Source organism: Gobio gobio (genome assembly GCF_949357685.1).
Source record: "Gobio gobio genome assembly, chromosome: 15".
Taxonomy (NCBI): domain Eukaryota; kingdom Metazoa; phylum Chordata; class Actinopteri; order Cypriniformes; family Gobionidae; genus Gobio; species Gobio gobio.
The window spans coordinates 36672044-36699520 of record NC_137108.1 but is presented as its reverse complement, the minus strand read 5'-3'; the positions used below and the strand labels follow the sequence as shown (position 1 = coordinate 36699520).

General features: G+C 38.3%; 1 protein-coding gene across 1 annotated transcript in view; it reads right to left on the bottom strand.

Annotated features, from left to right (window-relative positions):
* The window catches only part of rspo2 (R-spondin 2), a 79287-nt gene that overhangs the window by 42684 nt on the left and 9126 nt on the right, over positions 1-27477 (bottom strand). Inside the window, exon 2 of the mRNA XM_079837247.1 lies at positions 3864-4052. Coding sequence (XP_079693373.1) covers positions 3864-4052 — 189 coding nt within the window. The remainder of the gene's footprint in view (positions 1-3863; positions 4053-27477) is intronic.

The following is a 27477-nucleotide window of genomic DNA, read 5'->3' as shown; positions in this document are numbered from 1 at the left end:
AGATTGTTTAAGTTCAGTTAAATTAAAAGTTGTTGTTTTTTTAAGCGTAATAGATGTTGAAATTGATAGCTTTCCGTTATACTGTACTGTTAATAATGTATGTCTATAATTAATGTTTAAAAAAATAAATTTCATAGAGACATCAGTACCAGTATTAATATCAGTGACACTGGCCTTCATTCATAAAAAAGATGCCATCACAACAAATATTTAAAAGTTGGTTCTACATTTATTTGGAGAGTAACTGTGACATTATTACAATATAAAAATATTAAAAACTCAAATGTTTTTAATCGCTATTAATTACAGGAAAAATTTGCGATTAATTTGTTTTTAATTTTTATCTAGCTTAAAGGAACACTCCTTTTTTTTGAAAATAGGCTCATTTTACAAGTCCCCTAGAGTTAAATAGTTGAGTTTTACCGTTTTTGAATCCATTCAGCCAATCTTTGTATCTGGCAGTAGCACTTTTAGCATAGCTTAGCATACATCATTGATTCTGATCAGTCCATTAGCATCTCATTCAAAAAATTACCAAAGACACTTTCAATATTTTTCCTATTTTAAACTTGACTCTTCTACAGTTACATTGTGTGCTAAGACCAACTGAAAATTAAAAGTTGCGATTTTCTACACATATATGGCTAGGAACTACTTTCTCATTCCTGCGTAATAGTCGCGGATCTTAGCGGCCGTACCATGGCTGCAGCGGCGCAATGATGTTACAGCACCTGAAAGTAGCCCCCAGCTAGGTAACTTTCAATGTGACCGGCACTAAGTTTGTGTAGTTACAGAGAAAGTTTCAGGCTTGCAGCCAACAAATTGTGTTGTGGATTTACCTGTGTGATTAGCCATGGTTCTGTGTGTTGTAAAGGGCTGTGATAGTAAGTCGAAGGTGTATACTACCACCATGTTTCACAGAATACCAACGAATCATTGGCCGCGAAGATCCGCAGGAATGAGAACGTAGTTCCTAGCCATATAGGTGTAGAAAATCGCAACTTTTCATTTTCAGTTTGTCTTAGCACACGATAATGCTGCGGCGCCCGGGGAGCAGTTGGGGGTTCGGTCCCTTGCTTAAGGGTCTCACCTCAGTCGTGGTATTGAGGGTGGAGGAGGGCGCTGGTTATTCACTCCCCCCACCGACAATTCCTGCCGGACCTGAGACTCGAACCCATAACCTTCCGGTTACAAGTCCGACTCTCTAACCATTAGGCCATGACTGCCCCTCTATATAGTTTTTTTCTATAGTTTTTTAGTAAAAGTTTTAGTAATAAAAAACATTTAATGCTGGGGGACCAAACAACACTTTCGGACTTTCATTGTGTGGACAGAAAAAAAGACATCTTTCAAAGTATCTTCATTTGTATTGTACAGAAGAAAGTCATGTAGGTTTGCATTGACATGATGACAGAATTGCCATTTTATGGTGAACTATTATCCAATCTTCCTACACATTTGAGTTGGTTGGGTCACGCATATGATGCTCGCCAGAGGTAGGTCAGTGTTCAGTCTGGATTTCAAAAGCACTCGACCCCACCCCACGGCTCCAGCGGAAGAGTCTGCTCTGATGTAGCGCAAACCTGTCTCCTCTTTGGCTTTGTTTTCGCTCAGGCCTTGCGATTCTGCAAAGCATTCTTAAACGAGATAGGATCACACACACACACTCAAGGTCTAATGATAAGCAGCTGCTGCTTAAGTGATTTCAGAGCATGTTTTTTCAAAACACGATCAACTCCGATGTAATCCACCGTTTCAGGCTCTTGGAAGAACGTACTGTAGTTATGCTGAAAACCCAGACAAGAGAGAATGCGGAGCGACTCGGAATGGCTGCCGTGCGTTCGAAATTGTTCTCAGTGACCCAACGATTAGTTCTCGCACTAACCCTAAAAGAACATCCCATTATGACTGACAGACATGAAGAGCTTAGCAAAGATGACAGAAAACGCATAACTTAAGGAGATGGGTCAAATGCGAAGCTGGATTACAAAGTCATGACTGAAACAGCGATCACATCAAAGTAGGCTTTGCGCGGAGATTTGATGCTACGTGACAATGTGAGGTTTTGTTCTGGGAGAAGTTCTCCTTGAAAGGAATCCAGATTAACTGGCCACATATCAGTATCATTTAAAATCAAAACTCAAGCAGGACAACGAACGGTTGGAGGACACAGTCTCAGAAAACAACATGGCTTTGTCCCTTCTCCACAACTTAAGAACTTACAAAATGTAGGTGCAATGATTTTGATTACTAGTTGAGAACAGGCAAGCTCTATAATGCTAAGTAGCCTCAATTGGTACATCCAGTTTATGGTAAATGAGGCTTTTTAGGTGTTCCCCCTCCTATTTTGATAAAAAATTGGCAGCTAAATCTGTATCGAGTTTGCTGAGTGAGAAGGGACATGTTTTTATACAAGGGGTGTCTGTACTGCATCTGGGCTTATTAACATTGTAGGTCCTGACACACTCCTCTGAGGTTTCAAGTCTGTCTGTCAGGAGTTTGGCTCGAACAATCCAAAGAGTTAGAGTTTTGTTTTCACATGAAGTACAAAGCCAACACCTCAGGCTTTTCACTTAACCTCAAAGGTCCGGAGTGTCTCAGGCCTGGCACAAATGTTAAAATAAGGTTATAAAATACAGGGCATGGAAGGAGGGGGGGGTACACAATTCCAATAGGACTATTATATTTCTCTTTGCAGAAAAATATAAGACTTTTGTTTTCCTATTTTATTCTTGTTTCTAGGGATGGGTGACATCCAACATCTGACCAGTCAATTATTGAAGTCGACTAAACATCCTCTTATTTAAAAGAATCCCATCACAAACACCATGTGTAACGCAATAGGTCAAGCACAATCTCAAGACCCTTGCAAAAACACATCTTATGTAAACTAGAAAATGTGTCCGATCAGATCAAAACGAAACTGATTAGTCAATACTCAAGTCAACACTGCATTCATTGTATATAAAATATTTTAAAAGACAATTTTTTTCGGTTGCCCAAATGACACGTTGATTTTGGAAATATGCAGTTTTATCCTAATTGTTTCACACACTGAATGCAATCTAAAAGTTTTGATCGTAGTTAAGGAACTGCACTTAAACATGTAATCACAGATGGAAAATGCTGGAAAAAAAGTGTCTTCACAAATCACAACACTCTTCAGGAGAAATACAAAGTGATCTATAAATAAATAAGCATAAGATTAAGATTAAGATTACAGATTTCGATAGTGAATGTCCTTCATGCAAAGTCCTAATTTGCCAAATTGACAGTTGTCAGATTTGTCAGTTCACTCATAACAAAGTTACAACATACAAGTATTTGTATCAAACTCAAGGCTGAATTACTTTACTTTGAGTATTCCCAGCAAGCAATAGCCATAATTTCACCATCTCGCTTAACTATAGACCCGATATGGTCTGGCTATGAGTAACCCACTTCTAGCCAAAATAACCTTGAACTTGGTTACATGTCGTTTTTTCATTTTTCATGTAAGCAAAGTCAACAGTGATTACAAGGAGTTTGGTTTAATTTCTTTGACATGTTCATGTTCTAGATGACTAATCTATTCTTGGGCTATGGTTAAATGTCAATAAAATTTTAACTGACAGCCCAAATTTTGCCTTGTTTTAACCTAGATGTCAGGGCTGTGTTTGGACAGCTATTAGGCATCTTTTAAATGCAAAATTGCTTGCTGGGTTCACAGCATGTGAAACGGTAAATATATTCTTAACAGAGCTAAGCTCATGCTCAAATCCAAGCTAAAGCGACATGTCTGTGCTTTAGCATCCACACACCTGTGCTACAAATAGGCAGTGTGTGTGTATATGGATATATGGAGAGGAAATGTAGGAACTTACTGGAGCACATGTTGATCTCTGTCCCGCGCATGCCGTAGTAGCCTGACGGACAGGCGTGGAGACACTCGCCGTACTGCCGCATCCTCTCCCTCCTCAGGAACAGGAAGAGCTTAGGCTGGCAGTTCATACACCCGTTGTCCTTTGAACACACCGAGCAGCCTTTACAAATGGGATAAGCTCCATAGCTAGCTGCAATAAAGCAAGACACAAAAACAGACACGTTTACCAGCTAATAACACCAAATAATGCTATAAGTGACATCTTGACTAGTGTTGCAAACAATCTCTAATACTGAGATTTCAGTAAAGCGACAATTGATCACAAAGTAAAAAAATTAATTCTGCAGTCACAGTGTGCAGCTATTTACAGTAAATGCTAAAATGCATTTTATTGACTTAACTTCAGCCTAGCCACATTATGAATATGTTATAATAATTATGTATGAATTTATTGTACACATAATCACCTTTATAAACACTTGCATGTATTTTTTACCATTATAATATGCAAAAGTTTAAAAGGGGGGTTGATTATGATTTCACTTTTTTAACTTTAGTTAGTGTGTAATGTTGCTGTTTGAGCATAAACAACATCACTCAAAGTTGAAAGAAAAGGGAGATATTTTCTTTTAAAGAAATTGCTTTTTTAGGACTACAACAAACGACCGGTAGGGACTACAAAGAGCTTATCATGGGTTAGTGACATCACTAACCCTAAAATGTACTTAAACCCTGCCTCCGGGAACGCGCAACAAAGTCCATGTTGAGAATAGGAAGAGCTAGTAGTGTTGTTGCCATGCCGTTGAAACACTGTCATTTTCACCCATTTTCACCATCCTCTTTGTTCAGCCTCCCTATGGACGCTGGACTTAGGGGACAATTGTTAAAATGTATTTTTAATTTATTTAATTTTACGGAGGACAGGTTCTTCAATCAGCGCAAGTTCGCCGGATTCGCAAAAAAGGTTGTCCTCAAAGATGGAGCAGTTCCCGCTTTAAAAGCAGAAGCTGTTGTTTATGGGCCACAACCTGTAAGTATGTTTTATTCTTTGTTGATGCGTTTTCCATGAATAGTTTCTATCGTTATTTTTATGCTGTAGCAAGGATGTAAACAAAGGCAAATGCTGTGGCTCTGCTAGTCAGTTACTTAATTACTAATTCAAACTTATCCGACAAACACATACAAACTTCATTTTAATCCAATTAGCGAACTTCGAATGTTGGTGTTTGTTGCCGTTTAAGTGATCAGTGTAAATACAGGCACGCTAAACATGATTCTGTGTTTGATATGGCTACTGTAGTAAAGCAATGGATTAGTCTTCGTAATGTGCTCATAGTTCTGGCGACAGATATTTGGCTGCTGTACAGTCAGTAGCTATCACTATAGATCCACAATCTGTAATCAAATAATCCCTTAGAGAACTGTAGTATCATCTGTTAGAACGATTATATGAAAAAAAGGCTACAAGGCAATCATGTATTCTGCTGTACTAAAGGTTTCATAAGGCTAAAACAGTATATAAAAAGCTAACATAAACAGCAGTAGCATTTACAAATAACAGCGTATCTACAAAGTATGAGACAACTAAGGTTCTGCTCGATCCTCTTCACTAATATTCTCTGGGTCTGATTCGGGCTCAGATTGATAAGGCAATGTTGATGCCATTGTTTACAATACATCCGAGCACATGAAACTACCTGTAATCGTAAGGGGCGTGACGTTTCCAGACAACGTGCGGTAGGCGGTTAGCGAATCACAACTCATTGGGCCAGCTAACCAATCTGAGCCCATTGCGTATTTCTGAGGGAGAACCAGGAAGCCATCAAACAGTTTTTACGAGAAAGTACGCAACGGTGTGTAGAATAAAGGTAAAATATTTGAAAATAATGTGTTTTTTTTTTTTTTTACGAAGCATGAACCCATGTTACAGTGCACCCCATAAACACAGCCTTCGAAAAAACCTTATCAACCACCCCTTTAACAATGACAATTGTATACAAATGTATACTGGAAAGGAAATAAATTCAAATGCGATACATACAGAAGCTTTCCCAAGTGTTTTAACGTGAGACGCTAAAAGATTGTTCGCTTAAATACAGGACTATCCGCAACCATAATCTTGACCTACATGAATTCAGAATGTACTGTAAGTAAGTAGCAAGACAAAAAGAACTTATTGTACACTTACACTTACTGAGGTTAAGTGCCTTGCTCAAGGGACCATGGTGATAGTTCCTGACTCCTTTCTTGCAATCAAACCAGCAACGTTAAGTTGTAACCGCTTCACCACAGAGCAAGCTAACTACAAAGTGCTCTGTTGAATGGTTAAACGTGTGCTGCTATAGAACTGTCTAAGACATTTTCATTGACACATAAAACTTTCATTGACTAAAGAAACTGTCATTACTGTGACACTAGCGAGGCCTGACGTTTTCGCAGCACAGTGATTTGATTCAAAGCTCAACTCCTGTATGTAGAGTTTAGACAGCCGCTGAAAGCCCCAAACCGCATTGACTCCGAGAAGGATCATGTTGCTGGTAGAAGACAAAAGAGCCAGTAACAACCATACTGTTTCACAATAAAGGTCTTTTAATGTAAGCTCCTTAGCGTCCCCTTTACAGGAAAATGTCCTTGGGCGCACACAATAGCTGCAAACCAGAGACATTGCTATTGATTGTAGCCAAGTTTTAAATATCACAAACCGAGATAGAGTAACAGTACGAACTGGACGACCCACCACAATGCTTTATAAAAATATCATGTATTTTCGCTGACCTTTTTCCCATTGCATTTTTCCCTCGTCTTTTCTTCAGTCTGAATAAATAATTAAGAGTGCACCATTTAAAAACATAAAAAAATGTTTTACATGGCTTAAAAAGATGTTGTTCTCTCATGTTACAAAATAAGTAACATGCATAAACATTTTCCATAAAATTATACAAGAGAAAGATTTGAAAGAGATGGACAAATCATACACAAGGGGAAGTGAAGGTTTGCTATGTAAAATAATCCTCACCGTTCTCATACTCTTCATCAATCAATCTGCTCCCTAGATGAGCTATTTCTTGTCAATGTCTTTGTGCAGTAAAAAAAAAAAACGTACTCACTAGAAATTCCCAGAATACACCTTAAAACCAGGGAGCATTGGCAGCTCACTGTATTTGCTTACTGTAAATGTCGTCACGTCTATGTTAATGTTTAGTTGAGCAAGGCCCTTCCTAGAGCCCAAAATTTTATTCAAAATATACTAGGGGGAGAATAAGACACAACCTTAGTCTTTCATGTAGATTTCTAATTTTCAAATTTGATAAAGGAATGGAAATTTTAATTTTAATTTTAAGTCTTTAATATGTGACAACAGACATAGAGGAACCAGATTTTATACAATATACAACAATCACAGTTTCTCTGTTGTAGTGGAAGTAGTTCTTCCAAAAAGTGATACATTTTTAATAATCACAGCATTTATGTTATCTATATGCTACACAGTTAAAGGGTTAGTTCACACCAAAAAAAAAAAAAAATTCTGACATTAATTACTCACCCTCATGTCGTTCCAAACCCGTAAGACCTTCGTTAATCTTCAGAACGCAAATTAAGATATTTTTGATGAAATCGGAGAGCTCTCTGACCCCTCCATAGACAGCAATTTAATGACCACTTTCGAGGCCCAGAAATGTAGTAAAAACATTGTTAAAATAGTCCATGTGACTCCAGTGGTTCAACCTTTATTTTATGAGGCGACGAGAATACTTTTTGTGTGCAAAAACAAACAAAAATAACGACTTTATTCAACAATTTCTTCTAGTCTGTGCCAGTCTCCTATGCAGTTTACATTGTAAAAATAGTGCGTCAAAAAAAAATTCACTGCGTCATCATCACACGCATGTGTCGTGGAGCTCATGTGAACAGCATTGGCTGCCGTAGAACTCGAAAACGCTGCACTGTTTACAACATAAACTGCGTAGGAGACTGACACAGACTAAACAAAATTGTTGAATAAAGTCGTTATTTTTGCACAAAAAGTATTCTCGTCGCTTCATAAAATGAAGGTTGAATCACATGGACTATTTTAACAATGTTTTTACTACCTTTCTGGCCTTTGAAAGTGTTAATTACATAGCTGTCTATGGAGGGGTCAGAGAGCTCTCGGATTTCATCAAAACTATCTTAATTTGTGTTCTGAAGATGAACGAAGGTCTTATGGGTTTGGAACGACATGAGGGTGAGTAATTACCTTTAATAACCCTTTAACACTATGTGCTATACACATTTTTTACAAGTTTACATAGTAAAAATGCAATGTTGGCAGTCAACTAGTCTGCGACAAAAAGCCCTAGAACTGATTAGGAAGGCATATCCAATTCATTTTAGGGGTTTATCATGCTGTTTTCATGTTAACCAAAAAATAGACAACATTATTGTGTAGCTTGTTTCATGCCACGTGACCTCAATGTTTTTGTGACAAGGAAATGATCTGGACACATTTTTTCCCCAGCCACACATAAAGACATATGGTATACAGTTTGAACATGTTTATAGGAACCTAACATTCACCGTAAATTGGTAAAAAATCTCCCCGACTCAGCCCACACGCTTCAGACCTGATTGCGATCGTAGTGCAGAGAACAGGCGGAAACCAGGACTGGCGTGAGGTTGGAACTTCAAAAAGCAGAAAACTATCAGAGCGTTTCCCTTGTTGAATTTCTTTAATTGAGGGTGGTATGGCAATATCACAAACCGTTTCCCCTGTTCCTTAATCATAGGGGTGTTATTCCTTTCATCCCACTGTCAGAGCCGTTTCAGCAAAGCCTTGCGGCAGTTAAACGATTTCTTTAACTGCTGCTGTCAACATGCGCTTGAACAACACAATCAACTATGAACAATCACATCAGCGCATCGATTGCCCTGCATGATCATGCCGTTTCCCACATCGCCTTGCGTTTGGCAGGGTTTTGCTTGTTATCAATTGTATGGCATGACATTCAGACCTGTACTGTAGGGACATGCTCTCAATGGCCTAGCAATTATAAATGGAAAGAGTAAGGGAGACGGCACAGCTGATGTTTTTTGCCTCATTCGAGATTTTTGGAACAGCAGCATGTCTGAGGACGGCTTTCCCAGCTCCGACCACAGGCATGTCAAAAAGGAGGCTGGGATCTGGTGTGTCTAGGGCAGGGTGTCCAAGAGCCACCCTAGAGGGCCCCAGTGCTTCCACATTTAACGGAAATCTTTTCACCGCCAGCTAATTTATACCTGGAGCTATGACTGGAGTGTTCCATTCTGCATCGTATTTTCATCAATTCATCAAGGGGATTAAATTCAAGCTCTAAAACAGAAAATTTGATGGCTTTCCAATATCACTGTCAAGTCATGCATTAAAGAGACACTTGGACCCAAGAGAGGAAACAAGCAAGAAAAAGTGTCCAGTGGGACCCCATTCATATTCTGCATTCAACTCTACTTAACTCAAGCTAAATAGAAATCAAAGTTATGTCATTGCCATCATGTAGCATTTAAGCATCTTATGCGCACAAAAATCTGCCCTCGTTGTTTGAATGATAAAAGGCCGTCCAAGAAAAACTGAACGATCCAAGTGGCTTTCATACACGTAAACAACATCTCCGGCTATGTTTTTAAGTCACTCTAGAGCGCTAATTATCTAAGTGTGTCGGTCTGGCAGAATTTCGAGTTCTATGTAAATTACAGTGGATAAGCCTAATTTGGCTGCTAAGAGTGTTTTTTGTTCCAAGAATCATACCAGCGTGAGCTTTAAACTTTACTATAAGTCTGTCATGTTAACCTGCCGGAGATTAACTTATGCTGGCAAGCATATATTACAGAACTAAAACTAAGATTTTTTTTTTTTTAAAGAGAGACGAACACGTCTTGTTTTAACTTGAAAAAATCCACCTCTAAACTAAGAATAAATGTTAAATAAACATTTGTTCTGACTATGATTTGATTGAAATATACATGAACTAAATAATATATCAGGCTTTACGTTCAATTTGTGCCAATAAAAAGAAAGGATAATATCCCATCAGCATACTAACACAAACAGACAATAAAGGAATAGCTCACTCAAAAATGAAAAATCTGTCATTTCAAATTTCTGTATGACTTTCGTCTATGAAACACAGCAAAACATTAAAAAAATCAGCGAGGTCCAATTAGGGTAAATGGCAGAATTGTCATATTTAGGTGAACTATCCCTTTAAGTAGACTGTTAATATCTATTATGTTTGCACATTAGTGGAAGAACATGATTTTTTTATTTAAATAATAATTAAATTGATTGTGTAAATGATCAAATGATCATCAAAAGTCAAGGCACATTTTAAAAAATATACTTAAAGTAAGAATAAAAATCACAACTGAGGAAGAAAACAACAACAGTTAACTCACTTTTCGGAAATTGATGCATGCAATTATGAACAATAATACTGAAATCCGAACTCTGCAGCAGGAACTTTCCTCATTTAAATTGTGCATTTGTCTGCTTCTGTTGCAAGCGCAAGTGGATAATCTCAGATGGGCTCTGTAACACATTAGGTATTATAATGGGATATTAAATTTCATTATCCATGCGATGATGCAGCTTTACACCCATGTTCAACACGTTATTCCAAAGAAGAAAAAAAACTGTCTTTGTAATATTTTCTTAAAAGAAGAGGCTCTGTTCAGTTGACACATGCATGTTCATCTTCAATGTGAAACTTTGAAACTGTTCCAACACCGCTGGCCTGACATCAACCTGACAACCTGTGCACCTCTCTTTGAACTGCCCTTTCCCATAACATAGCAAAATAGTTTATACTGAGAGCACTGGACAAAATGTTTCAAAACACCAAAATATGCAAGAGCCTTCTTTCATCATGCATTAAACGATCCATCTACAACCAAAACAACTGTACTTTACAAAGGCCTTGTCCTCTTTGAACATCTGTGCTAAAGACATCACAAGTACTCCAACTTATTGCAGCCTGACCAGAAGATAAGACAAATTGTCTAGAGTGTGACATTGGCTGCGTCCGAAAACTGGAAATTGCTGCCTTCGGAGGACACATTTCAAGGTAGGAAGGCATCAAAGTACGTCCGAATCCAATGTCAGCTTCACTTCTTGTCTCCTGAGATACCTTCGTCTGATGGATTTTTGAAGGCAGCATAGATGTATCCTTCGCTGCCTTTGATATCTCACAATATCAGAAAGATGCTGTCTGAAAGTGTAAATGTATGTTTTTGAACGTTTTCCCCTTCTGATGTCATTTTTAACAAGAAATTACTACTGCGTTAATTAAATATTAACTTAGTTCTCACCAAAGCTTGCTCTATTTTGCCATTAGATCATTAAACTGTCACGCTGCCTCAGAAGTCTCTCCGAAATCAGTTTGTGAGGTGCCTTTGTGTGCAAACGCTGCCTGCAGAGTCATTGCATGATAAGGCAGTGAGGCAACAAGTCAGCTGCCTCTGTTTTCGGATGCAGCCATTGTATGGTGTAAAACAGGGTTCCTTAAATCCGGTCCTGGAGAGCCCCTGCCCTGCAGAGTTCAGTTCCAACCCTAATCAAACACACCTGAACAAGCTAGCCAAGGGCTGTGTCCGAAATCGCCCCCTATACCCTTAAATAGGGCACTATTTGAGGGGATAGTCATTTTTAGTGGTGTCCGAAACCATAGTGGATGTTATCGAGTGGACTTATTCAATCCTACAATGCACCGCAATAAAGAGTGTCGTACGATGTACGCTCAATGGCTAGAGAATACCCATATTGCTCTGTGACAGTCGTGCCGAATGAAATCCCGATTTGAGCTAAACTGCAGGACACTCCAAGGCTGGATTTGAGGAACCCCAGGGTAAAAGAACCAACAGACAGCTCATCATCCTGTCTCCGCCATTTCTGTCAGCGAAGAATGAGGCTTTAAGATGGAATAGAAAATCAACAGTACAGACGGATTAGAGGTGAATGTCTTGATTTGTTTGGGGAGCAAAATGAAGGGTTGTTACTCTTTTAAAGATGTTATTTTGCTCTTAGCTATATTTTCATTTCTTTCCCTTATTCTCTCAATCGTTCGCCACAGTTTTCTGGGCACTTACTTTCCTCTCTCATCTATAAGCGGCACATCCCTGTTGACATCGCCTCTCAGGAACATCAAATAACAGGTAAAGCATTCAACTGCAGACAAATATTTATCTGCAGACATTAGTGCAATAAAATGTAACTTATGAGGAGAAAAATATCCATCCAACAATATTCTTTGCTAGTTTCACTGTGCCCAGTTTCTGTGGGGAGACTGTGGTTCATTCAGGTAAACGCAAAATTCTTGGTCTTTCATTCATGCGGATCGCAAGCTCATAACACAACGAATGACGGCATTGTTGGGCTGTGTAGCTTTGGCTGGCTTTGATTTGAATCCTGATCAACAGTAATTACACTGTGAGTGAGATCCGACAGAAAAAAAACGGTCTAAGGTACATTTAAAGACTCTCAAACAACTGTGACGTCTATCGCCTCGGGCCGCCAGAGCTCAAACAAACACTCATAACACTGCCAACAACTCCCAGTGATCTCTCTTTCTCACACTCACAAATACCAATGACATCATGCGGTGACATCACTCCTTTCCCTACAATCTAGATGATACCATGCGTCATACAATATGTCAAGATTCAAAGCTGTAAAAGTTATGGAAGTAAAATAATGCCAAATGTTTTTGAAATAAAAAAGCCTGTTGAATTGCACTACTTGAAAAAAATATGCATTGCATTAACCATGATTGCATTTTAATGCATTGTATTTTTAGGGCTTGCATTTATATGGGCTGAAATTCAACATGGTTGTATATTTAAGCTGTGAATATTTCAATTCAAAACATTTCAAACACATTTTCATTAATAAAAATTCAATAATCCATATTCTCCTTTCATATTTCACTTCCAAAATATTCAAACTGTTTAAAAATACAACCTATAATATTCAACAGGCAATTTTCGGTCCGTTTTATTTCGCTTTACAAATTCGCTCCACAATTCAGTGGTTCAAATTCGATGGCAAATTCGACATTGAATCAGGGACTGGAGGAAAAGCAATAGACTACCGATGCATTATATCTATCTGCTGTTAGTCGCCCTCACCAGTAGGTGGTGCAAGCGCAACGCGTGTTGACAACATCAAAGCAACAGACAGAGACGAGAAGCCTTCATAAAACATCATTTGCTGAAATGGACCGAGCGGTGAGTACGAGTTATTATGAGTGTATATATAGTATATAACTTACATGTTGAAAAGGCTGATTAAGACACAAATCGTCACACGAGCATTTACTCAAGTGTCTTATGATACGACTTTTTACAGCGTTCAAAAGGAAGGTGATTTTTCTGATTAATCCAGAATTCCCTCGCCTTTAGCATTGATATAGGCCTAAATACTTTGCAGTCACGTCACTAACATGGATAAGTTACCTGGCGCGGCAACAAACGCTGACAAAATGTGGTTATTGTGCATCCAATCGCACAACTATCTGGCATGCAGGCGACGATCGTTTACACCTCAAAACACCAACTTTTGTATATTAATACTGGCGACGCCCTAATTTTTACCAGATTGGAAGACCCATCCGGATGCACAAATGGCTGCAACCTTGTACAGAAAGGAAATTCTCACGTTTAACTTAATCATATACCGTAACATGAAGATGAACTGATATTGTGGTAGAAATGTACCATTTTAATATATAATTGCGGAATTTAATTTATAAATTCTTAATTGTGTCTTAATCAGCCTTTTCAACATGTAAGTTATATACTATATATACACTCATAATAACTCGTACTCACCGCTCGGTCCATTTCAGCAAATGATGTTTTATGAAGGCTTCTCGTCTCTGTCTGTTGCTTTGATGTTGTCAACACGCGTTGCGCTTGCACCACCTACTGGTGAGGGCGACTAACAGCAGATAGATATAATGCATCGGTAGTCTATTGCTTTTCCTCCAGTCCCTGATTCAATGTCGAATTTGCCATCGAATTTGAACCACTGAATTGTGGAGCGAATTTGTAAAGCGAAATAAAACGGACCGAAAATTGCCTGTTGAATATTATAGGTTGTATTTTTAAACAGTTTGAATATTTTGGAAGTGAAATATGAAAGGAGAATATGGATTATTGAATTTTTATTAATGAAAATGTGTTTGAAATGTTTTGAATTGAAATATTCACAGCTTAAATATACAACCATGTTGAATTTCAGCCCATATAAATGCAAGCCCTAAAAATACAATGCATTAAAATGCAATCATGGTTAATGCAATGCATATTTTTTTCAAGTAGTGCAATTCAACAGGCTTTTTTATTTCAAAAACATTTGGCATTATTTTACTTCCATAAAAAGTTAAAAGACAAGAAACTCTAAAAGAGAAAGAGGAAGCCATGAAGAAACATAGTACCTAAAACCATGAGGCTAATTCAACGTTCATCCAATTAGTAAGAATTGTTTGAAAGACAGACGAGAGATCATACCGTCCTTCGGTTGAGACGTTAAACCGAGGTCCTGACTCTCTGTGGTCATTAAAAATCCCAGGATGTCCTTCGATAAAGAGTAGGGGTGTAACCCCGGCATCCTGGCCAAATTTGCCCATAGGCCTCTGTCCATCATGGCCTCCTAATCATCCATAAGCTGATGTGTGGTGGGCGTTCTGGCACAATATGGCTGCCGTCGCACATTGGTGGTGGTTGAGGAGATTCCCCCCTTCTATGTAAAAGCACTTTGAGTGCCTAGAAAAGCGCTATATAATAAATGTAACAAATTATTATTAAATTAATTATTATTAATTCTTAGAATTCTGCAATAAAGTTAAAGCCACCAACTGAAATAGTAAAAATAATGATTGGTTGAGGCAAATGTTGACATGTTGGGGATGACATTTGGGGATGAATGATGCTTATAGTTTCGACACATGGTATAGCAAACTGGGATAGGAAAAATGTATTTTAATGCAAAAAATATAACATATTTTACCTTTACCCAGTGTTTTTTTATTATTATTTATATAGTGGTATAATTTATTAATATTTTGAACTAGCTTTTGTTTTTATATTTTCACTTTTCATTTGAGTTTAGTAATTTTATGTGATTTTGTTATTTTCAATTTAGCTTTATTTTATTTCAGTTTTAGTCATTTTAGTACTTAAACTTAAAAATGATTCGTACTCGTTGTAGATACCAATAACAACACTGCTTTAAATAAACCACCAAACAAAATCCACCACAAAGATGTATCAGAGCACATAGAATAACAATATGATACAATATACTAAGACCATTCAAAGTTCTATTAAAAGGAAGATTGTATCTGTTAATGAGTGATCAGCTTTATGTGAATGGGGATGAAGAGAAAAGTCTGAGTCAGCACAGAGTCAGCTGTCTCATTTTGAAATTCTGTCATCATTTACTCACGCTCATGTTGTTCCAAGCTGTATAACTTTCTTTCTTCAGTGGAACACAAAAGGAGATGTTAGGCTGAATCATTCAGCCTGAATGACAGCCTCAGTCACTACTGACTTTCATTGTAATCTCCATTTGGAGAAAGTCATACAGGCATTGGAACAACATGAGGGTAAGTATTTTTGAATCAGAAACGCTCGCCTCTTATAATGGAAAAGAAACTAGGACTATGCAATAAAACTTTCAGATCATCCACTAAAAGTGTGCCAGTCCCCACATTGTTCCACATGGTTGAAGACAGTACATGGAAAACTGCATCAATCCACCCGCATTTGTTGCTTTATTTGTCATGGTCATGGGCATGGAAATCACACTTTGCTGAAGATTAATACACCAGAGCCAGAATGGTGGGATATGGCAGGGGTACGTTTTGCTCTACAGGCACATTTCTCCTTCAATTTAGCAGAAAATATGCTGGACCTCACCTCCGACTACTTTGCAGCTGGAAATCGTCAGGATTTAGGCAGCCATGTTTCCCCAACACCCCCCAACACCCCCCCAACTCCAGTTTACTTTAACAGATTGTACTGTATGCATATGTTTACAATTTAGGGCAATCCCATTACTTATAATGATTCTGCACCATGTGTCTGAGTAAACACATTTGTTTCACTGCACCGGCTTATTAGCTTAGTGAGAGTGTTCCTGTGATACAGGCCCGGGAGACATGGCAAGCACCGATAGATTTGTAGATTGGATCACCGCGATTGAATCGGTGGACTTGATATCCAAATATACCTTGTAAGTTTGGGCAGCTGGTACTGGTGTTAGTGTTTCTTTGCAGTTGGTGCAAGACAAAGGGGATTCAGAGGACCTGAGGGCAAACATGCTGACGTGTATGCTAATACCTTGGCTTAGCTTTTTAGTCCATAGAGAGATTGCAGAGCACACATACGGGCTGATTATTGTCATTCATTAGGTAGGAAATAGTTACTTAAGGTAGCCATTCATTTAAACTGTGCCTCTAGAACCTGGCTATAGCGTTTTCTAATTGATAAAACTTGTATTAATTTATTTTGTAAAAGTCTTTTAAATTTAGCGTTGGTAACCAAAAAATGTTGTTGGTTCAATCCCTGCTGGGAATAATATATGAGAAGAAGAGTTTCAAGTGAAACTGAATTCAACAACAACAACAACAACAACAAAAAAAGGAAATTCACATTACATTTTTATGTAATGAATACACTTCATTGCGCATTGGCTCTCTCTAATAACTGCAATAGCCTGCTATCAGTGGCTGAATCTGCCATTACTACTGAAATGACGTTTTGGAATTAGCAAGGGAAGCTTGGGATTAGATGCGTAAGAAAGTAGTCCTACACAAAATAGCGTTTTAAGGACAAAAACCTGACAAATGTCTTGAAATAAATCATCTGAACAATGTTTTGAGGTTTGGTAACTGTAGTATAAGCAGAAAAATGACTCCGGGACGTTGAATTATTGGAAAATAATACACATCTGAGATGTAACGGTGTAACTTTACCATCTCGGGTGTGCAGTATTTTCACTTCGTCAGTTATTCCTTACATATATTTAGCCATATTTTCTTGTTGGATATCCCATTTCATTCTGAAATATATCATATTTATGGGTTGTGAAAAGGGATTTGCATTAACTTCAGGCAAACTGCCATTAAGCATGGAAGAGCAGCCATTTTGAGTCATGTAAAGTCCCAATTAAAAAATGCAAATACAATGGAAAAATACAATGAATAGCTGTTCATATGCTGCAATTCTACAATGGGAGTTTTGAATGAGAGGTCAAATAGCACTTCACTCGTATACATGGGGGGGGGGGGGGGGGGGGTTCATTATGTGTGGACCAAAGACAGGTGCTATAAGGTGCAAAAGGCAATCTGTCATGACGGGGTATGCGTGAAGAGATATGTTTTATGTTTCTGCACAGCTCACTTTTGAATGGAATTTGGAAGTTAGCAGCTTTTTCCACTCCATGAATTCTTTTCAGAGTGAGATGTTCTGTTATGGTCTCAGGTCTGTAGAGAAAGTTCAGAGGTGAAGTCTGATTTTTGATAGCATTTTGGTCTTGTTTCCAGTAGAAATTTCTAAACATTCTTAATAAAAGATAAATATACCTGTTTCACAAAACTGTGCACAATAGTAAGACTTGTTCAAAGAGACTTTATCTGTTAAGAGCAGTTTTTATTTTTCCACCACTGACAAAATATTTTATTATTATTAAGTTAAATTATTATATTCAATTAATTAGAAACATTCAATTTGTATTAAATTGTTTGATTTATGCTTATAAAAAGACCTTAAAAAGATAGCAGTGTAAAAAGAGTGGCAGAGAAGCAAAGGCATGAGGGTGGTGGTGGAGAGGGTGGGAAGTGGAACGGTTAAAATTAGCACACCTGTTGGTAATTTATCACACATAAACCTCACACCTAATTTTCACACCTGTGGCACAATGGGTTCTGAATCCCACAATTCAGTCACACATGCTGTTCTACACACATGCTAAGCAGCTAGCAGTGGGTTTCCGCCGTGGAGACAGAGCAACGTCACTGCCAAAAGATCAGAGAAACGACGTGCCTGGGATTTTTTTCACAACATTGAGCATTAGCGGACCTAACAAGACTCTCCTTTTCCGCTTGCCAGTGATCCAATTTTATGCCACATCATATAAATACCACATTCCAATACAAGGTTATGCAAAAGTAAAACAGTTCACCTAAAAAAATGAACATTCTCTCATCATTAACTCGCCCTTGCGTAACAAACATATATGGATTTCTTATGTGTAACACAAAAGAATATATTTTGAGAAATGCTGGGGTTCAAACAACTGGACACTAATGACTTTCACTGTATGGACAAGTCAAACATTTATAAAAAAAAATTTGTCAAAACTCCTTTAGCATTTGACAAAAAGTTAGTCATCCAGGTTTGGAAGGACATGAGGGTAAACGGCAGAATTTTCATTTTTTTGGGTGAACTATTCCTTTAAGATGAAAGGCATTGCCCATGATGCATTTTACCCCCATTGACACAGAAAGTAGAACTAGATTGTTTCAGGGTCCAGAGGCCACTAGCGAGACTTAAGGCCTGTACACACCGGGACGAATATCGCACGCGCTTTTCGCCAGCGTTTTTCGTGACGTTTTTCGGCGCGTCTTGAGTGTTCACACCCAAGCGATTTTCATTGGCGATGCACCGAGTGAACGTGCACATTCAGTAGATGCGCTCCCGGTACACAAGGTGGTGCTGCGGCACTTACGCTTCTGACACTCGCTTGTCACACAGAAGAAGAGAGACAGTATTTACGTGCTTGCCAAAACCACAGATATATTATGTCTATGGCAAAACCATTCACACACTTTTTGCTAACTGGCAAGCAGCATTAGCAGCCCATCTTCTTCTTTGTCTACTTACTACTTCTTCTTCGTATCAATGTGTGCTCGGCAAGACCGATTTTGTGCTTGAGCGCCACCAAGTCGTGTTTTACTGTCACTTCAGCAGCTCTAGGCACGTGAACAAAAGTGCTGATCTCATTGGACGGCCAGTTTTTAACGCGCCGCGTCAAAATAAAAAAACGAACCCGAGGCGTTTTTTTTAAATGACGCTTTTACACCTGGTGTTTTACGCATCGGTGTGAACACTCACATTGGCGCCCATTGTTTAGTCACGAGGCGTTAAACGTCGGCGATAAACGCGCGCGAAAATTGTCCCGGTGTGAACAGGCCTTTATGCTGTGTCCCAATTCAGAGGCTACATCCTTCGAAGGTCAAGTGTGCACCGCTGTGCAGCGAAGGACGTCCCAATTCAAAGGATCCTTCAAACGCGGCCTCCAAATGCATCATTCGTTTCCCGTGAAATGAAGGATACAACAGATGGATCCTTCTCAGCCTTGCCTATCCCAGAATTCATTGCCAAATTAAAGTATTGGATTTCAACTTAATTAAATATCAAATGGACCATGGTGAACATGAGTTTGTGAACCCTGTTTTGTTTTCAGACAGTTTAATATAACTTTCAAACATTACGGTCACTCATCAACGGCAGCTGTCACAGTTGCTAAGTGACAAGAACAGTCCTCCATAGGCTCGACCGTCCCATTTAACAACTCATGTCCGACCTTTGCAGCCTTGGAAGGTGTGGCCTTTGAAGTCTGAGTCCTTCCAAGGATGCAGCCTCAGAATTGGGACAATGAGGTACCATCGTTTTAAAAGTGATTTATAGACATAGAAAAGTAATGTTACGTGGGTATTTTTTTCAATAAAGAATATGCATTTTTCTAGAAATGTCAAGCTCTAAAATTCCTTTAAATATTGATTGGAGTCAAAAAGGTTGAGAACCATTGCACTAAGGTGGTGTTAGTGTTTTTTAGCGTGTTGCTATGCAGTTGCTACCCACCAGTCTAAATGGTAGATATGACTTGGATCCCTCTTCGGTTCCCTTTTTTGTCATGTCATTGGCTTAAATTATGAATTCTGTGTAGGATTTACTTTAAAAACAATTTAAAGTAAGAGATTGCTAGTAAATTTGACAACAAATTACAAAGAAACAGCAAGTAACACATTGAATTAAACATGACATTTTTAAGAAGAAAGTCTGAAATGGTATTTTCTTGTAAAACCTACTCCAATAATTTAAATTGTTTGATAATATAGTTTAAACTAAGCATTAGGGGGTTGTTCAAAACTCAATTCCTAAGTATGAGCACTAGTAATTGTGAAGCTTGCCTTAACAAACACCTCTAAAAACTAAGTTTAAAATGATGAGCGACCATAAAACTCACCCACACATACATCTACAAGCCATCAGACCTCCCTCAACACAGTATTGTTTGTCTTCACGCCTGACTCTGTGCTATGCCGGGGAACATGAAAGGTATTACCTCATTAACCCTTTAACGAGACCTCTTCTCCACCTCCCTGCCTAAACCTTCCCTACCAGGCCAGATCAGAAGTGATCCACAGGGTCAAAAGTGGAGAGCACCACGGGGGTGGCAGGCAGAAACATGCCGAGGAACCTCATATGGTCCCAACCACTGTGAGGGGACTTCAAAGCCTGATGCCCAAGACTGAGTCTTCTACTCCATAAATAGCTTCAGCAGACCCTCAAAAACTTCTATTGAGCTAATTAAGCAAAAATTCAACAGGATACCACGCAACACCCATGCCATCGACTTCAAAAACGGCATGCATACGATAAGCATAAGCTTGAAAATAACAAAAACAGGTTCTAGAGTTGCGGTTTCCTGCACACATGGGTGGCACAATGTATAAAATCTGCGTGTATTGTTACAAATTTGTCAAATCCCCGTGAAAAACCGGCAAGCGAGGACATGCCAGAACACTTCCAGATACAAATGAACACCAGGGCAGGGTTTTATGTAATGGCCGCTCATCTCATCTGCTCCCCAGGGCAGAGCTTACACTAAAGAGCTCTGTTATAATCACTCAACTTCAACCTCTTCTTGCTCTTACCAAAACAAACCTGTCTGGCAGCCAGATACATCTCAGATACGGCCCCTGTATGGCCCCGTACTCCCATAAACACGTTGGCCACACCATGCAACTTTCTTCTTTTGCTTTTAAGACTTGAAGGCACTGTTGATCTTGTCAAAGAAATTCTTGCTAAAAATGATTGTTGACAAAAAGTAATAACGAAGACAAGGCGAAAAAGCATCATTAAATGACTTTTGAATGAAAGTTACTGATATCACTGCAAATTTGATGTTTGTAGAAGAAATACATTATAGAAAGAATTGATTCATTATATGTTGGGAATTGCCCTGCTGGTAAACATCCAATCCAACAAATGATGCATACACTGTAAAAAACAAAAACAAAATCAGGTCTCCAATTGAAAATTTTCTAGTGACTAATCACTTCTACATTTTTTAGTTGGCCAAATTGAATTTCTGTGAATTAAATTGCATCAATTCACAGAAATTCAATTTGGCCAACTGAAAAATTTAGAAGTGATCAGTCACTAGAAAATGTTCAATTGGAGACCTGAATTTTTTTTACAGTGTATGGGATTAATTAACTATATACACAATATTAACATAATATTACACTGCTATTGAAAGGTTTGGGGTCAGTAAGATTATTATTTTTTGGTAACCCTTAACAATAAGGTTCCATTAGTTAAGGTTAGTTAATGCATTAACTAATATTAACTAACGGTGAGCAATACATTCTTTACAGTACTTATTAATCTTTGTTAACATTAATGAATAAAAAAACCCAGCTGTACATTGTTAGTTCATGTTAATTCAGGTACATTAACTAATGTTAGCAGATCAAATTTTTGATTTTAATAACATATTAGTAAATGTTTGTTGAGATTAACATTAACTGAGATGAATAAATACTTTAGAAATATTTTCCATTGTTAGTTCATGTTAACTAATGTAGTTAACTAATGTTAACAAATCAAACCTAATTGCAAAGTGTTTATATATATATATATATATATATATATATATATATATATATATATATATATATATATATATATATATATATATATATATATATATATATATATATATACTTTTATTCAGAAAGGACATTCCTATTTAAAATACATGCTGTTCTTTTGAACCTTCTATTAATCGATTAATTGATTCTGCAAAAAATAATAAGCAGCACAACTGTTTTCAACTTTGATAATAATAAGAAATGTTTATTGAGCACCAAATCAGCATATTAGACTAATTTATAAAGGATCAAATGATATTTAAGACAGGAGCGATGGCTGCTGAAAATCAGATTGCATCAGATTTGCCATCACAGGGATGTTTTACATTTGAAAAAATATTAAAATAGAAAAGAGTTGTTTTAAATCGTTTAATCTGGAAAATTAAGCAGATACTCAATGCATAACTCAATGTTATAAAGTACGTTGTCCGTAAAGCGATAACCTAAACAAGTCTCTAAAACAGTGATTGTTTATGCTGATAAAAGACACATGTACATCTTACAGCGCATTGTCATTAAATAAAATGCTATTTTTTGTCAACAAAAAAAGTGCCTTTTAACTCAGATTATAATTGACTACATTTTTCATCAAAAGACTATGACAGAAATGTATATTTTTCCCAGACACCAGACATTTGTGCATGTTAATAGTGACAAGCTGGCATTACTGGAGTGCCACCACCAAAGCCATTATTAGCACATGAACATGAAAACTACATGTGACCCCTGCCTGCGGATACCTTTAACGTACCGTCCCTCTCCGTGACAGCTGTTTACACAAGAGAAGACGGTGTGCTTCTGAGGTCTGGCTCTGGTTCAAATAAAATAATACACAGTTGAAGTCAGCCAAGATGTAATACAAGTGGATAACTGAGTGGGTGAAAAAGGAGGAATTTGTGAAATGTACATGGATATTTTCTCAAACCTTTTCTTTATCATTCTCCACCGCCACTGCCCTGACCCCGTCTAAATATCTATCTATCACTAAGCCCAGTGGGTAGTTAAAGGCAAAAGGACAATAAAGGGACAAAAATAGAGATATATTGAAGTTGCATAATCCAAAAACTCAACACAATTGAGGTCCTCTGCATTTCGAAACTTAAGAGTCTGAGGAATGTGTTTAAAGACCACATTATTACAAAGCACAAAACTTTTTCTTTTTCTCTTCAGTTTATGTGGCACAATGTCAGACTACATTACATGCATGCACACGACCCAGCATCAGCAAAGAGAATACAAAAACAGACTACAATAGAGTGGTGCAGGGATGACATATTTTTGTAGGCCAACCCTGAAGTTAGCATCAACCTGGTTCCCTTGACAAAAAACAATAGGATTTTTTCCATTGGCTTTTGGATTAAAGCAGAAAATAAGCTCTGTGACCACACATACACGTTTTGTTCATCGTGATAATCCTCACAAATGAACACATCTTTAATGAATTTTGAAGCGTAAATACAATTGGCAGAAGACAAAACTTAAATGTATACTGTAAACCCTAACACTCAAAATAATTAATTGGTTTGAGTAGAGCCAACTCAAATGAAATAAATTAGTTCAATCAAATGAACTTGTATGAGTATTTAGAACTTTCTTTTTCTTTTGAGTTCACAAAACTGACACATTTCAAGTTACCATCATGGTGACGAGTGGAGCATGAGCTTAGTTTGAGAACAGGTAAGTTAAATGTTCTACATTGCTGTACTCATTCAGCAAGTGCTATGCTATGCTAATGCTATCAAAGCATTGTGTTACCAATTAGCCAGGTAGCATTTATTGAATTAGCTAGTTAAAGCTTTCCACTTTACGGTTTCCACAGTTGATGATTTAAAGGGGTACTTCAGCACTGGAAAGATTAAAATGTATTTAAACTGGGTCATTTATCTAGTAGAAATGTGAAATTATTTTTGAATTTGGTGCCAGAAAATGTGTTTTTGGCTCATGTGGATGAAATTCAACAACTCCCAGAATGCACTTGCTTCGCTGCCCAACGAGGCCACTCCCAAGCCACACCTACCAGTTCTAACGTTAGTTGACTAGAAACTAAAAAGATGCCGTTATATCATGAGTCTCCGTGACGAGCTAGTTCCTAAAATAACTTAAACAATAGTGTATTTTCCATCCAAATGGAGCTAAGTTGCTTTGTACCGGGATGTACAGCCAAAACCAGAAAAGGACAAGCAGTAAGTTTTCATCATTTGCTGGTTAAAAAATTGGAGCGGTGCAAACAGTGGCTGTGGGCTATCAACCACCTGAATTTTGGAGAGGACACTAATATGGAAAACTTGAAAATACGGAGGGTGTGCAGTCGCCATTTCAAGCAGGAAGGCTACGAACCGAATGTGCTTGGAATGAAAGGAGCCACTCTGAAGGACACCGCGATTCCTTCGATATTCACCTTCCCAGATGACGAACAGCCTGGGCCATCTGGTACTAAACGCATTCGCCTAGAGGTAAGACTCTCGCTAATACTCGACACGATTTCTGATCACACAATAGCCTATACATAGTGATATAGTTGTTAGCAGTAAAGGTAAGCAGCAAAGTTAGCAAAGTAATGAGCTAACTTACTTGTCGTGTTATGCTAACGTTATCACGCATATGCGCTGAGTAACTCTCCACTCTTGTCAATTATCTGAACGTGCTCCTCCCAAGCTTTGTTGATAAAACATTATTTAACGTACAGATCCCACCCCCCATGGGAGGGTTTAAAACATGCAGAACTAACTTCTACTACTGGCTGTAGTCTCTAGCCTCTGGCCAAAAAATCCTCAGATGACGCAAAACAACGATATCAGTCTTTGTTTTAAAAAATATTTTCTCTGAATTTCAAGATATAATAGTTTGCAGATAGTAGTTAAGAACTAAAATGCTAACTCACTTCCGGTTTTTGGCCTACAAAAATACATCATCCCTGCACCACTCTATAGCTCCTGCATTACTGCAATGCACTGAAATACTTGATTCTGATTGGTCAATCTGCAATTAAATATAATGACCACTAAACTGTGTAACATAATACAAGGATTTTAACTCAAATAAATATTAAACTCCTAACATATTTAACCTCAAGATTTTTTTAAAGCTTTTGAAAGAAGTCTCTTATGCTCACTAATGTTGTGTTTATTTGATCCAAAGTACAGTAAAAACAGTAATATTATGAAATATTACTACTATTTATAATAACTTTTTTCTATTTTAATATATTTTTAAACGTAATTTATTCCTGGGATGGCAAAGCTGAATTCTCAGCAGCCATTATTCCAGTCTTCAGTGTCACATGATCCTTCAGAAATCATTGATTTGATGCTCAAGAAACATTATCATTATCAATGTTTAAAACAGTTTTGCTGCTTTATATGTTTGTGGAAACCATGATCCTTTTTTGAGGATTCTTTGACAAATAAAAATTCTTACTGACTTTTGAATATAGTGTAAGCTAATTAAATATTTTCCCAATATATTTCCCTCAAATATATATAAGGAAAGGTTCTTTTACTCTTGGGGGAACAAATACCTCAGTCTGTGAGAGAGAACTTGTAAACCATGTTAGTGACGGCATGATAGTAATGAAGTTAATTGAGCATTTTATACTCCTAGCCATAACAAATTCATAAGATTGACACAGAATCGTTTGAATAATGGCTTACAACGATCATTTCCCATTGCAAAAAAGCACACAGCTTATTATATAATAGAAAACAGAATGTTTTAAAGACCTTTTTGTTTGGTTTCTTTTACATTAAGCGAGTATTGCGATGACTCATGACTCCAAACAAATATGCTGATTACAGATGGGTGCTGGCTACTGCACACAAACCACTGACACTCACTTTCTCATCAAGGGCTAGTGACCCTTGAGGACCCCCTTCACATCTGAGTTGCATGTTGAATCCTCACAGAAAGAGAGGAAGGGAAGGAGAGAGACAAAGAAAGACAATGAGCTTAGCGCCAGGGCACTATAATGACTACCATGCCTGGTCTTGATTAAAACCACACCAGGACTTCTGGGTTCCACAGGCAGGCGGGCAGCAGGCAGGGTGTCTCTGCCTCTCTTTCAAGCTCTTAGAAGGTCCAGACGTCCTCGACCTAGACCCACGGAGGAGACGGGCACAATGACAGGGCAAAGGGGACGAGACCCAAGCTCGAATCATAAACAAATTACAAGCAAGCGGTGTAGCTTTATTGCCCCTGACCGTATCACTTCCGCACCATACTGAAAGCAAGGCGTGTGGATGGCTGGTTTGATGTGGTGTGGATGCGTAATTAGAGGTCCTATCAAGCACAGGGGAACAGAGGAGGCCTGTCCATCTGTCGGGTGTTAGAGAGACGAGGAGGGGGAAACGGCAGCCCAATGTTCCCCCTTGTTGTTGTTCCAGCGATTTGTGTAGGCGTGGATGTAAATACCTATCAGAGCCAGAGACAGGCCACACACGCCTGCATATGTAGCTATGCGGTTTTTTTTTTTGTCTGAGGAAGCCTCTAGAGCTCACATTACAACAAGGCCCTTGCCGATCGATTCAGACTAGGTAGGAGGCTTGAATGCACACGGATGGACATACTCGCAAGCGGAGAACAAATGTGGTGCAGAATAGAACCTGGCAAGGCCTGGGAACACAGAGAGCCTACACACAGCAGTTCGATTCCCCCAACCCTTCCAAGACATTTTGAACCACCAATTATATTCTTCAAAATGTCCAGCACACTCAAGTGACACCCCATTACCCTGTCTGTGCTCTCCCGTCCTTTCTCATATAGCTGGTTCAAGATGGGAGGGGTGGGTGATTCATATGGAACTGTACAATGCAAATGACCAGCAGGTTTGTTTTACATTCAAGCTCCGTTTCAAAACCTAGTGTACTTCCTCACTGTCCACTACCTGCACAGGCAGCTGCATTCTAGAGCAGCATTCCAACTCAAATGAAACCGCCAAATCTTAAGTGATTTGGAACGTTCTACAAAGGCAGTAATGCTTTTTGGTTAAACAAGCAATGCTGCCTTAAAATTAGGCAAAAATTTGCATCTTAAGGCCAATTCACACCGCACAAATGCCAACAAACACCAACAAACAAGTTGGCCGTTGGTTTTAGAATTTTATGAAAGATTAGTGTCATGTTCACACTGCCCCAACACCAAATGCTGATTGAACATGTTCAGTCGGGTGAAAACAAACCCCGACCAACGCCGAAAGACGCCGACTGGGGTAACACATTGATCCAACAAAACCCAACAAACATGTTTGTTGGTGTTTGTCTGTGCGGTGTGAATTGGCCTTTAGATTAAATAAGTAGGGATGGGTATCGAGAACCGGTTCCAAATTGCCCAGAACCGATGATTCGATAAACCCTCAGAGAAACCCTCATTTCGATTCCGCTTATCAGTTACTGTGTGCCCATTGTATTGTGATTTTTAACCGCTACACACACACACGACACACACACACACACGTGCGCACAGAACGGCTTCTCATATTGAATGAATAGAGCGCGATAATGAACTGAGCATGCGAATGGACAAATGCACACAAAAATGTCAAAATACTTTCGTGAACACAATCGGTTATGTCGTTGACGGCAGATTTTCTTAATGCCGCTTCTATGATAACACTAATCAAACTACAAAAGACGGGAAAATTTGCTGTTCTAGACAGAATAACGTTTA